The sequence below is a fragment of the Rhinolophus hipposideros genome, assembly GCF_964194185.1.
Source record: "Rhinolophus hipposideros genome assembly, chromosome: 2".
Lineage (NCBI taxonomy): Eukaryota > Metazoa > Chordata > Mammalia > Chiroptera > Rhinolophidae > Rhinolophus > Rhinolophus hipposideros.
In genome coordinates, this window is record NC_138048.1 from 41,554,268 (window position 1) to 41,568,564 (window position 14,297).

Genomic DNA, 14,297 nt, shown 5'->3' on the forward strand with positions numbered 1-14,297 from the left:
GGAGCCAAACAGAATAAAAGGTAAACTATAGTGGTCCACCATATATGCTGTGGTGTGCCACTCAGATCCCCACTTCAGGATTGAGGACTTTGTTCTCTCAGTTGCTTAGGAATGATGACAGCTCAAAGTTTTCAACTGAAGAGAGCCTCCTTGCCGAGGTCATGCCTCTTTCCCAGAGGTAGCCTGCATCCAATTAGAGGCTGGGTCATAAAGGACCAGAAATTGCCATAGAATCAGCTGAGTTTTTGTGTGTGACTGTATTCCAGTTCACCTCCTTCCTCTGCTGAATCCTACTTTCTTCATATATAGGTGTTGAACCCTATGGCATATTCTATTAACTTTGTCCATTAAGCATGCAAATCTCCTTTTTAGAGTTTCAGTGTGAGCCTGGATCATTAAAAATCGAATATTCCAGTCATGCAGAATAATGAGTCCCTGGCCCTTCGAACTGCTTCAAACTGCTTAAACAACATTTAGAAGATTGTATTCTATTTGGGGCCTCATATTTTAAGAGAAACACTAACAACATGGTTATATCCAGTAAAAAGCAACCAAGATGGAGAGTGTAAGAAAATATTACTTATAGTAGAGATACAGGAATTGAAACCTTGGAAAATTTTCTTCATCCCACAAAGGCTGTTATTGGGAATATGGAATAGAGGTTTCTGTACTAAAGGAGAGAATAGGGACCAAAAGGTGAATTTTATAAGAAAGCAGATTTTGGCTTAAAGGAGGGAGGAATTTTTTAAAAGATAAACTGTCATGCGTCTTGGGAAGAAGTGAGCCAGCTCCTTCACACAGCTAGGTGACCGTGGGTCAGAGATAGTAGAGATAATTTTTGCAAAAACTAGGGGACTGGGCTAACATCCCTTTCAACTCTCAAATCCCATGATTATAAGTTGTGATAAACTGCAAACTTTTTAAGGGTCTTTAATATGGAATCTTATGGAATCTGCTCAGAGCATAATGCAAGACTCAAATATATCAGTTTTTCTTACAGGGAAAAACACTCTTCCATCTTAGTCAGTCTGGAGTGGTGCTACGTGGAGTAAGAGAACTACATAATAGTCCCTCTAAGCTTTCCTCAGTCCCAACAAATTCGCTGTTGAATTTCCCCACCCCCTTTTTTTAAGACACAGAGAAACAACTGAGGATTATCTTTGAACAGTTTTGACTTTTATTAATGAGCATGTTTATAGGTTTTTAGGGCTCAAAGGATGATTTATATCCTTCTAGAATTATTGTTAGCTTGTTTATCATGGGTTACCATAGGAATGCAGATCACTTTTACTCAGAAGAGAGTTGAGCTCCAGGAAGTTTGCAGACTTGACTCAGGCCACTAAGGGGACAATAGGCCAAGGCTGAAATCTAACCTCTTATATTCTAAATGACATTGCTTTTGTACATTTTCCCAAGTCATCCTACTTCCAAGTCCTCTTCTTTCAGACCACTCATCATATTTTATGGATTGATTTGTGTCCCCCCAACACATATGTGAAAGTCCTAACCCCTGGAAATGTGATCTTATTTTGAAATAGTGTCTTTGGAATAGGGTGGCACCTAATCCAATGATTTATAAGAACAGGGAAATTTGGATACAGACACATGGGAGAACACCATGTGAAGAGAGGCAGATATTGAAAGTTGTGCTACCACAAGCTACGGAACACCGAGAATTACCACCTGAGGCTAGGAAGAGGCAAGGAAGGATCTTCATCTACAGTTTTCAGAGAAAGCATGGCCCAGCCAACACCTTGATTTTGTACTTCTAGCTTCCAGAACTGTGAGACAATAAGTTTTTGTTGTTTTAAACCACCCAGTTGGTGGTAATTTATTATATCAGCTCTAGGAAATGAATGCACTATATACAATGCATTTCTCTCAGGCAGGAAGAGATGGAGTAATAGGAAAGGGTGTTAGACTCAGACATTATGAGAACACAGATGGAAAGTCTTGAGCAATAGATGTGTTCTGCTCCTCATTCCCTGGCCAGTTGAGGAACAGAGACCACAAGATCACCTTTAGCAAGCATCTGCCATAGCCTGGTGTTAGATCATGCCATACTTGGCTGTATGAGCAGGGAAAGGGTGCCCTATTAGGGACTATCCATTTGCCTAACAATCTAACTACAAATTCAGCCAAGGATCCTGGGCACCTTTAGGGCATAAGAGACAAGAGAAAAATTCGATTTCATGTGATAAGCTGAATAGACTGTGCCTAATAACTTGAGACAATTAGAGAATCAACAAAAAGAAGGGAAGGTGGACTGTGAACCAGAAAGGTATAATAGAAACAGCTGCTTAGGGGAAAATAATAATAATAACATCAATTATAAAAATAATCTTTTACATTTGTTTGAGCTTTATAATTGAGAAAACATTTCTAATATATGATATTATCTAATCTTCAAATGGTTTAGTGAAGAATGCTAGGCTCTCAGTTCACCCATTTTACTAATGAGGAAGTTGAGGTTCATCAAGGTTAAACACTTGCTCAAGGTCACTTGTCTGTGCTAGCACTAGAACTCCAACCCTTGACTTATTTCTGTTCATTATCTTTCCTGTCAGGAGGTTCAGCCCAGTTCCCTCTCTGGGACACATCCAACCTCAGAAACCTACGACTACCTCTCTTCTCCTCCCCGTGCTCAGCAGACTCCGCACAGAGCAGGGACTTGATGCAGAATGATGGAGACTGGGTGATTAACTGAGGTGAGTGTGGGTGGGGCAAGAGGTCCCAGGTCTTGTACTTGGCACAGACTCCCGGTTTCCACCTCTGCCAGTGTGTATTACAGAGCCGAGCTGACGCCAGCATCACGCTCTGTGTCAGGAGGTAGTCATGGAAACTCACTCCCTTCCTCATGAGGAGAGAATTAGGTAGAAAGGAAGAATCAACTTAATTGCCTGTCATCCCCTCTCTGCTCTCTGTGTGTTGATTCAAATTAAGCTTCTTCAGTTTCCTGACGTCAGCAGATACCAAATGACCAGAGCACAGGCCTGGGACTCAGGACCTCCCAGAAATAGCCAGTTCTGTGTGACTCTCTGAAGCTTTCTGCCTCTCTGCTTAGTTCTGACCCATGAATTCAGGAAAGCAAATCTTTTTGTCTGACCTCCCTTGATTTCTGGCCCAAACTCTCTGAACTGCCTTAATTTTGACCGTTTATGACTCCTCAACTAGCCATTCCCTCCCTAGAGAAAAGAACAAAGAATACAAATTGAATTCTGCAGTTGTTGAAATTCACTGTCACTCAGAGAGAAGTAGTTAAGTAAATCGACAATGAATGTTCGGTGATGTGTGATGCCCACATGGAGGGAAGTAGAGACAAGATCTAGAGATCTTCTATGAGAGGTGTCGCCACCAGCTCAGCTGGCACCTGAGCAGAGCTGAAGGAGATCTCCAGAGATGAAGCCCTTTCCTTTCCTGTCCTACCCTAGGGTCCCTTCTCTATGGCCAGACAGAATTATTTGAGATTCCTTGCAAGCTCCTTGCTTGTTTTATCTTTAGCTCTTCAAGTTTCCTCTGCCTGGAACACCCTTCCTACTTTTTAATTATTTCTCAACTCTGACAATGTTTCTCTGGAAAGCCTTCTCAAGGCTAAATATGGGACTTCAAAACGTCATGACTTCCTTTTACTACAGACAACAAATGTGCCACCACATGAATTCTACCTCCCCATTAGACTACAAGCTTCTGAGACAAAGACTGTCTTCCCTTTTTAAAATTTTTTTTATTAGTTTCAGGTGTACAAAACAATGTAATAGACATTTATCATTTATATCCCTCACAAAGTGATAACACCCTTCCCCCAATCTACTACCCCTCTGGCATCGTACACAGCCATTACATTTCCACTGTCTCTATTTCTAATGCTGTACTCTGCTTCTTGTAACTATATGTGTGTGTGTGTGTGTGTGTGTGTATGTATATATACATATACACACATATACATATTTATATATACATATGTATGCATACATATATACACATGTATATATACACATATATGTATGTATATATACATACATGTATACATATATATGTACATATATATAAAATTATAGTTGACACTTATTATTGTTCAGCTTCAGCTTCAGATGTACAGTGCAGTGATCAGGCATCTACATCATCCCTGAAGTGGTCTCGCTAATGAGACAAGTGTCCATCGGATACCCTACAAAATCTTTACAACATTATTGATTACATTCCCCAAGTTGACTTTCGTATTTCCGTGGCCATCTTGTGGTTACCGATTGTGCTTTCTAATCCCCTCACCTTTCTGCGTATCCCCACCCTTCCTCCCATCTAGCAATCCTCAGTTTTTCCTCTATAAGACTGTCTTCCTTGATCATGTTTCCCAGCACCAAGCACAGTGCCTGGCACATAGAAGATGATCTATCAACATTTCTTGAATAAGTGATTGATTTAGTGAGTAATAAATGGAGTTTTGGAGGATGGTGTCTTGGAAGAAGTAAATATTTGGTTAAGGTCTAGAGTTGAATGTTGGTTGTAATCGATTTGGATTTCTGTACTATTTGCATTTCACCCAAATGACAGCTATGAGGCTTCTTTGGGCTCTAGACCTGATTTGCCTCAAACCTCTGCTCTGCTTCACTCAGGCCAGTATCTCTCCTGGGATTTTTGGCCATTCTGGCTCTGGAAGTAGCAAGCCCTGAGGTTAAGTGTGCTGGTTCACGGCAGAAACTGCAGAAGTAGAGGAGGTAGAATGCAGAATCCTAGGACAAAGAGGTTGAAGAGAGGGCTTAGACGATGTTTGCAATTCTTTCGGGAGGCTCTTCCTGTATCCCAATGGAATTCTGGGAAGGAGATGTTGTCTCCTAATAGACAATGTCTAGGGAAAAAGTGCCTCTCAGTTTAATGGGGGAGATAAAAATATGACTTTTTTTCTTATATCTGTCTGCTGTTTATAGTTTTTACAGGGTTCTCTGGAAAGAGCACTGAGCTAGGATTCAGATTTGAATGCTTGTCTGTCATTAACCAACGTGAGACAATAGTTATGGGCCTCAGTTTCCTTTTCTGTAAATGAAAGAGTGGGTAAAACCAAATATTCCGTAAGGACTGTTTCATGATTCTGTAAAAGTAGATTATGGATTTCCCATGTGACCATTTCAGAAATTGAACATGGCAGGAGAGGGAGAATAATGCCTTGGACAGGGTTCTTAGGAAAGCCTGGGGTGGAGGTGGGCCACATAGGGTCAGGCTTTCCCAGGGGATCTTTGTTTCATCCATTTTTTTCTCCTCACCCCTTTGCCTTTCTGGTGGGAGGCAGTGTGCTATAGTGGTTATTTGCATGGACTTGGGAGTCATATAGAAGAAGTACATTTGAATCCCAGCTCTGCCACTTACTGCGTGTGACCTGAGACAAATGTTGTAACCTCCCACTGCCTCAGTTTCCTCATCTACAAACAGAGTTTATCTTTCTAAGGTTATCATTAGGGTAGAATGACTTGATGTGAAGAAAGAATACAGAATACTTGCTTCTGTATTCACAAACATATTAATACCGATGCTGTTTATCTTCCTATCCTAGAACTCAGATTTTGACATGGAATTCTATGATCTTTGACATGTTTGCAGTTGTCCCACCTATTTGCCATTGATTTTACATGGGAAAAACTAGGAATCATGTCACGTACTTTTACTTCTTCAGGTATTTAATTGTCTCAGCCTCCAGTTCTTCTTGTGCCATAAACTTATTGAACTAGTTGGTACAAGGTAGAAGAACTAGTGGACAGACAGAATTTTCCACTGAGTTAAAATTATAAATATTGTGACAGACAATAACATTTTTTAAATGGTGCATATAAAGATGCATTCAGGAGTAAAGGTAACCACCTCACTGAGGGTATATATTTTCTTCTATATACTTAAGTGTTAGAGGAATAAAGATGGGGCAAGGAAAGCCTTAGATTCCTTATAAGTTCTTAAGCACTTTTAGTTTTAACGGCATTGTAGCAGGTATCTGTCATGCCTATGCACTAACAGCTCTTAACAGTAAATTTATTGAAGTTCAGGATGACAACGTTTCATAAAGTATCCATAAATTATACCTTGATTCTGTAATCAATATGAAAGAGCTTCTGTAGGTGAAAAGGTAAATGGTGAGACTATTCAGGTTTCTTCTAAATGCAATTTTGAATGACATTGACACATTACTTCTGTGTACCTTTCATCTTAGTTGTTGGAGTGGTGATGTTTAGGATTTGTACTAGGGCTGTCCATGTGATGGCTTTGGGGCGCTACCTTGCCTGGTACCCTCAGTTCTAAGATCCTTTGGCTGAGTCCCTATCAGCCTTTGACAAGGAAATGGGCAAACACAGGAGCAGGTGGTAACCTCCTTGAGGGCAGGAGGTTATTCATTGTCTTATTCATTGTAGTATGAGTATATCCAGATCTTGGGAGGTGACGGCACTTTGCAGACACTAAATACTCAGTAAGTTTCAGGGTCTGAAAGTATTGGGTCTCTGTTAAGCAGGAGATGGAGATGCCTGGGTAGGAAAACCTTACAGTGTTATGAAAAGCTTATTGAAGGTGTGTTCTGAACCATAAGGTTCAACACTGATGCTACAGTGGGAATTGTTCCTTTTTCATTTAACGTCCGCATCTTGAATTACTCTGGAGTTGAGATTCTGAGAGTTAGAGGATGAATCAAGGGCTTTCTCAGCTAGAACTAAAATACAGGAGTAGCAAAGTTTGAAATGAAGCCCAGGTCCCAATGTGGGACAATTATCTCCTTCAGGGTGAGAAATCACCAAATGTAGCCAATCAGATTCTATGGAGAGGCAGAAGCACTGGCCTTGCCATTATGTTTCAGGATACAGTGAATGAAAGGAATGACCAAAAGGGAGTAGGTCCACAAAAGTGCAAGGTTAGCTTGACAGTTGATTAGAGCTTTGAAGGAAGAGAGATAGGCTGTTCTGCAAGATGGTTTACTGGCTGAGATTTCAAGGACCTCTGGCAAGTTGAGAATTATGAGATCTGTTCATTTTTCCTTCACTGTAATGAATCATGCCTCTGATGACAATTTTGTGTGTGTGTAGAGTCATGTTTTATCAGCATCTTTCTGAATTATTGCTTATCATTCAGGTTACCCCCAACCACTTGAACATTGCCAGGATAAAGTCAGAGTTTAGCTGGGGAGGTAGAACATTCTGTTTTGGAGGAAGCAGTTGGTTACCCCAGCCACTTAGGGACATCTTGGTTCCAGGAATCTTCTTCCTACCACATGCCAGAGGACACGGCAGTCTTTCTAAGCAAGTCCTGGACAGTGGCCCAGTGGCCTGGAAGATACAGGTGGGCACAGGGAGTGTTCTCTTCTCTCCTTCAGCAAGACAGTATCTTGAGGAAGGCTTTGCGGAACTCAACATTGAAAGTGGTATAGATCACGGGGTTGAGGGCACTGTTCACATAACCCAGCCACGTTGTGGCTCTGTAGAGCTCTGGGGACACGTGGCATGCTGGGCAGTGGGTATTGAGAACGTGGGTCAAAAAGAAGGGCAGCCAGCAGACAATGAAGGTCCCTACGTTGCAAAGGAAGAGAAAAACTGGATGAGGACTTTGCTCAATGGTTTTGTTATAACATGAAAACGACTCACACTTGTTTCCTTTATGCCAGCTACTATGCTGGAAGTTTTACATACCCATTTAATTTTTAAACCAACCCTATGAAGTAGGTGTGATTAGCCACTTTTTTTGATGAGAATACATCAAAATGCTAACGTCTTTAATTCATCTTAGGTCTTTGTTCCTAAATGAATTTTCTAGTTTGACCTTAGATAGTTCTTTACTAGTATTTTCTACTTCTCAATTTAAATAAAATATGTACTTATTGTCTAGCCATCAAGACATGATCCTAGGTGCTAATAGGGAAGAAGACCCTAAGACACAATTGGCATAGTTCCTGCTGTTGAGGAAATTACATCTAGGGATTCTCATAAAGTCCCAAGATACAGAAGGTGAGGTTTGTCAGTGATAATAAACAGGATGAATTGCCTTCACTAACTCTATATGGTACTTGTGACTTAATATTTTTCTTTATTTAAATACATGTTATATTTTCTACTAAAAAACTAGTTCTGATTTTATACATTATGAAAACTTAGTAAATACAAAAAAGCAGAAAGAAGAAAAATAACCACCCACCAGTCAAAGATAATCACTTTTGACAGCTTGGTGAATTAATTTTCGGGTTTTTTTTCCTTTGTATTTAAAATAATCTAGATGTTATCATATTTCATGACAATAGATTTTTGCATTGCTATTTTTTCACTTAATATTTTAGACTAGTAAGCATTTATTAAATATCCAAGATGTGCCAGACACTTTTATTTAATCATTGTCTTATTTATTATTTGATTTATTCATTATAACTCCACATTTTAGACAACAAACATGACAGATAAACATAGCTCATTTAGGTGACTTTTTAACTTTCTTATTTCATACTTTTCAGTCTAGGTCTTGTGATTTCCACCAGTTTATTCACAAACCCTTTTCAATTGTATTATAAACATTTATAAATGTTGCAGTCATTGGATTTCCAATTTCTGTCAAATGTGGTTACCTTAACCCTCTGCCAGCTGCATCAAACTCAACCTAACCCAATTTAATCTAACCCAACCCAGCCCAACCCAACCCAACCCAAACTCACCGAGCACGATGGCCAGCATCTGGGTTGCCTTCTTCTCCCGAAGTGGTACTCCTCGAGGTTGGAAGGGCCCCAGCTTCAGAGATGTCGACAATCTGCCATTACTGAGTTTTCGAACCTCTAAGCTGAGCCTCGGTGCCATCGTGGGGCTGAGGGAGTTCTGAGTCCTCCCCTCCCTTTTCAAGTCTCCTTCCCCTTCTTGGAAGCCTGGTGGCCCAAAGGCAGTATCTTGGCAGATGCTATAGTAACGCCTCAACTCCAGGTGTGCCTGGCCAGGGGACAGGGGCTGCAGGTGTGACAAGAGAGGGTCCTGACATTTCTGGGGATATTGTTTATCGTCTGAATGTTCCTGAAAGGGAAAGAGAACACAAAGAAGGAAGAGGAAAACATCATTGTGTGAAACCCGCAGAGGGTGCATCTGAGCGTGGGGGAACCATGGAAAGTTAAGGCAAATGACATCTACTTCCGACTTTACACTACAAAGCACCTTCCACTTATCCAACAGTTGAGAATCACATAATCCCCTGAGGAGGGTAGCATAGGATTATAGCCTGGCCTTTCTGAATTAGAATGGCTTGGATACACAGAGGACTGTGTTAAATGACACCACTGGGATATATGTGGCAAAATCTGGAATGTGGAAAACTTTTTAAGACAATTTGGTTTCTTTAACAAATAAATTGCTATGACAACCACAACAACACTTACCAGTTGCAAAATATGGGCGTTGTTTGAATTTGATTCAAATAAACTAACTGTAAAAAATTTATAACATAATTAAGAAAATTTGCACATTGGATATTTAATGATATTAGGAAATATAGGGAAATTATTAATTTATTTAGTTTGATGTGGTACTGTGCTTATATGCTTTATAAAAGAGTTCATATCCTTTAGAGAGTCTTAACAGAAATAATTTTGGTTGAAATACTACGATGTTTGGGATTTGCTTCATAACAATCCGTTGGGATCTTGTATGATCTTGAATGTAGGTGGGAATGTAGATGAAACAAAATTGGCCAGGCGTTGATAATTAGTGAAGGTGACTGATGGCTTCTGAAGGATTTGTTATATTTGTCTTTCTACTTTTTTATTTTTGAAATTTTCCACAATAAAAAGTTAAAAAAATAAAAGAAAACCCAGGATTTTCATCTCAGCTTTTCTGCTTAGTAGACGTATCCTTGGGCAAGTTAAGTAAATGTCCTAAGCCTCATTTATAAAACGGAAAAGAAATTGGGGAAAATGTGTTTGGGATAAGTAGACTCAGAGTAGAAAACTGAAGCTATGTGGATATTTTTGGTATTTGGGGGGATATGTGTGTGTGCTCAACATCTAAACTTCTTTCCATGTTTGAAGAATCAGACACTGTGTGAATCTGGAGTAGCAGGCAGATGGTAACTCTCCCCCACGTCCCCACTGGGTTTCTAGAACTCTGGCACATGGCCCCAGCCCAGGCAATGGGAGATTCGCACTTAAGACCTTGAATTGGAGTTCATGAAGCAGGGAGACCAGAATTCATCTAGCAATGATGGTGGTCACTGTCCAGTGTTTGGTCTTCTAAACAGATTCTTCCTCAGGCGTGAACCACATCTCCTAAAGCTGTTCTTCAGCTTTCTCACTGAATCTGAGCTACTCAATATCCTTCCAGTAAATTCCTTTTTCTATATAAGTTAGTCAGTGTCAGCAACCAAGAACCCTCACTACTCTCTCCTTAGTTCAAGGAATCACAATTTTTCAGATATATAATATGAGTACATTGTACACACTCAGAAGTAGTATTGAATGAATTAGTGCAGGGAGCCTTCAAGATGATATAGCATTTTTAAACTGCTCCACGGAGGTATCCATATGGATTCTAACATAATATATTAAAAAAAATTTGACTTTTACTCTGATGGTCTTTTCTACTTATTAATGTAAGCATATTGTATTTTATCTGAATGAGCATGATTATGTTTACGATTATGCTGGCATCTAGTGATCTTCTAGAAGTGGCAATACTTAACTTCTAATGCATTATTTCTGAAACTAGAGGACTGGGGACAAATTCTTGAGAGTGCTTATGAAATCTCAGACATGACAACTGATCTAGTACACCTTGTCTCCATTTTACAGGTGTGAAGATTCAGTCCTATCGAAGGAAAGTGTTCTTCCAAAGTTACACATTGGTGTGTGTAATTTTCAGCTCTGCAAATCCTCATCCTACCTCCATGACTAACATGAGAAAACACTGGGTTCTTTTGAGTCTGGCCGGCAGAGCTCTGTACTCCCACAAGGCAGGACAGAACCAATTTCTCCACCCTCCTGGCAATGCCAGGCTCTTGGTTCTCTAGTAACTCCTTAGTAGTCACCACCTTTTCTCCTTTTGGCCTTGGAGCTTCCTCAGACCTTAGATCTGCTATCGGCAACTTTAAACCACACACAGACACAATCACACACACGTATTTTTTTGTATCACTTACAAGCATCTCTAACTGCTACACCAGACTTGTATAAAAAATGGTAAATTAACTGTACAGAGATTGGACAAGGCTCAGAACTTTATCAGTATGGGGTTCTGAAGCTTTGTTCCTAATATTTACTTGGCTATGGAGTTCAGAGAGGAATACTGGTCTTATATTTAACACCTGCATGCTCCAGTATACACTCGACTTGCTTGGGGAGGCAGGGCTGGCTTAAATTGGAAGGACAGGATCAAGGTGACCATGAAATTGTCTTGCTTTTCTTCATATTCCATGGCAGATAGGGCACTTGGAAGTTTCACATTAGCCTCCCTTCTCTGCTTCTCTTGGCTCTGCCCATGTATGTTTTATTGATGCCCTTTTTCCTCTAATGCAGGATGGCTTCCTCACACCACATCCAAGAGTCTTTGGCTCCAGTCATTGCGATCTCGCCCAATAGTCATATGCTTTCTGAATACTATTTGATGATTCCTATTTTGAAACTTTAATCAGGCAGGATCTCAGATCTGTTCTAAATGATAGATACAAGTGTGGGGTTGAGGTTAGATTCCATTTTGGGGTGGAAGTGGAATCAATCAAGCCAGCATCTTGAGGAAAGATCTCTTATTCTTTGCTACATGAGAGACATGGCTTACTTACCATTTTCCCTGTGGCATCTGATGGAAATCTGGCCCTTATTGAAAACTGCCGAATGGGGTGCAGCCGAAGGCAGGAAGACTAGAGTGGGTTGAAGGAGAAATAATTGTGGGTTAAGCTCTACAGAGTTGAGCCATAGAGGATGATGCTTTAAATACAATATGTTCATATCCTCAGCCTCTGATCCTACTTTTTATTTCATGAGAACCAATATTCCTGTTTTACTCAAGCCTTGGGACGTCAACTTTGAGTCTGATCCTGACTCAGGCTGACTTACACGTCCACATGGGACCTGCTTTCAAGATCAGTTCAGTTCTTACTTTGTCTGTGAAGCCCTTTCTTGAGCATATTGATCTCTTTCTTCTCATAACCTCAAAGGCCTTTACTATTTGGATGTTCAAGTGTCTTCACCTCACATTTGGCAAACACCTCATTCAGTTTGGGGCTGTTCATTAGCTTTGGGTGGAGGTGTGCTTTATTTGCTTGTCCAGATTCTAAGCTCCATGAAGGCAGAGGCTGTATACTATTTCTGCTGTCCCCTCCCTAGAAGATTGCAAGTAGTTGGTAGTCATCCGTTCATGCTTCAAGTACATTATGGGGAAACTCCTATGATACTGGGCAATGGAATAAGCAGAATTTGAAGCCCAAGAAATTGGAAGATCAGTCCTGAGGCAACAACCTTCCACTACAGAGCCTAAATAGACCCAAAACTAATATAATATTGAACGTAAACTGTAATTAAAAAAAAAAAGACCCAATAAAATGTATCATCAGCATCCCATTCCACCAACTCCTAAATGCCTTGATATAAGCACAGATCTAGTAAGGAAAAGAGATTTTGATGAACCCCAGGAATTCTTGCAATAAGTGATCTGGCCAAAAAGTCAGTCTTGGGAACCTACCGGCAGTACATGGTACAACTGCCACACTAAAACTTTACACCCTGTGTGACATCTGAATTGCCGGCCATTGGGGGACAATGAAAGACTTTGAAGGGTGTGATCTAAGGAAGACTATCCAATGCAAAAGACTACCGCTTTCTGGCTAGGATTTCCTACCTCTAAAGCAGAGCCAATACCAGCAGATTAGAAGGTGGGTGTCACATGTGTGTCTCCAATGTGGCAGTACAGGCGAAAGCACGCACTGCTGGACACCAGGCTGGGGGGCTGTGGGGTCGGGTGTTGTCTTCCCTCTGCCCCTCCAGAGTGCTTACTTGTTGTGGGAAGCCGGGCCTCACGCTGATGCACTGACTGTTCTGTCGAGTGAGGATTCGTTTCCGTCTCCTCTGTCTCAGCACCACGTAGATCCTGGCATAGACGAGGACAGTCACTCCAAAGGGCAGATAGAAGGACACCACTGAAGAGTAGATGACAAAATCAGGGTTGGAGATGGAGCAGACGCTGGGGTCTCCTTGTGAGGGAAAAGGAGAAAGCACAGTAATTTGCCAAGTACGAGCACAAAATAGGGCCCTAAATCATGTGTGGCGTCTCCACTGTCTCATAAACACGGAGCTTTGGGAAGCGAGGGTGCCCAGTCCCCACTGACCGCTTCATCACGTCCCAGCTCACATATTCCTCATCCAAGGAGGCTTGCTTGAGTTTCTCAGTCAGAAACAACTCATTTCCTTTGTGCCTCACAGCCCTTTACTTTTGCCTCTTTTGTGTGGTTAGCACACACGTCCTGATTGTGAAGTTGTGAGCGTGGGGAGGGATGCAGGCTCAGACAACTGCGTTGTCAGCTCGCTGAGGACGGGAGGTGTAACTCATTTTTTGTGTTGCTCACAGTTCACTTAAAATTTACCAATGATTACCTGGCAGACACTGGTCTACACTGGGGCTGCAAAGAGGCATGACACCATATCCAGCCTTGCAGGCGCTCATAGTCTAGACGCATGGATGATCCTTTCCATAGGCTGTGCTAAGAGTCACAGAGGAATGCAGCCTGAGAGGCTGGGTGCGTGTCACCGAGCAACAGGGCAGAGGCTCTCAGGAGGGAGGCAGCCCCCAGGAAAGGGCCTGCTGGAGTGGAGGCCTATAGGGATTGTTGAGTGCAGTGAACAGACGAAGCTTCTCTGCTGAGAATGTCATATCTCCAATTCTGAATCTGTGGTATGGGGCAGGCAGTGACTGAATATGAGACAGGTGTTTGATTTTTCGGGGAATTCCAGCATGGTCAGGGTTGAGATGGGAAGAGGGCCAGTAAGGATGTTGTCAGCCTGGACAATATGAATTGCTTTATGTCCTGAAATGCTCCTGCCATTCCTCCTTGGGAGGGCCTTGTTTTGTCATCTTCCCTAGCAGATGTTGAGATTCCTCCAATGCCCAGGAGAGGGCCTAGAACTTATTTGTCCCTCTTAGAAGAGAAAAGGGAAGCAAACTGGTATCTTCTGGGTGATAAGCCAAGGGCTTTATACCCTTTATCTTACGTATTCATGGCAACATTATGTGACACAGGTGCCATTACTGACTCTATTCTCAGATGAGCAGATGAAGTAAGGCTTTCAGAGATTCAGTACATGGCCCAGTATCACACAGCTT

The 14,297-nt window shown here is 41.4% G+C and overlaps 1 protein-coding gene across 1 annotated transcript in view; it reads right to left on the reverse strand.

The window, feature by feature from the left end:
- Positions 1-6,643: 6,643 nt before the first annotated feature.
- DRD3 (dopamine receptor D3) overlaps positions 6,644-14,297 on the reverse strand; it is a 38,804-nt gene continuing 31,150 nt past the window's right edge. The window contains exons 5-8 of the mRNA XM_081075079.1: positions 12,974-13,170; positions 11,764-11,841; positions 8,666-9,011; positions 6,644-7,535 (exon numbers count right to left, since the gene is read on the reverse strand). Coding sequence (XP_080931205.1) covers positions 7,339-7,535; positions 8,666-9,011; positions 11,764-11,841; positions 12,974-13,170 — 818 coding nt within the window. The 3' untranslated portion in view covers positions 6,644-7,338. The remainder of the gene's footprint in view (positions 7,536-8,665; positions 9,012-11,763; positions 11,842-12,973; positions 13,171-14,297) is intronic.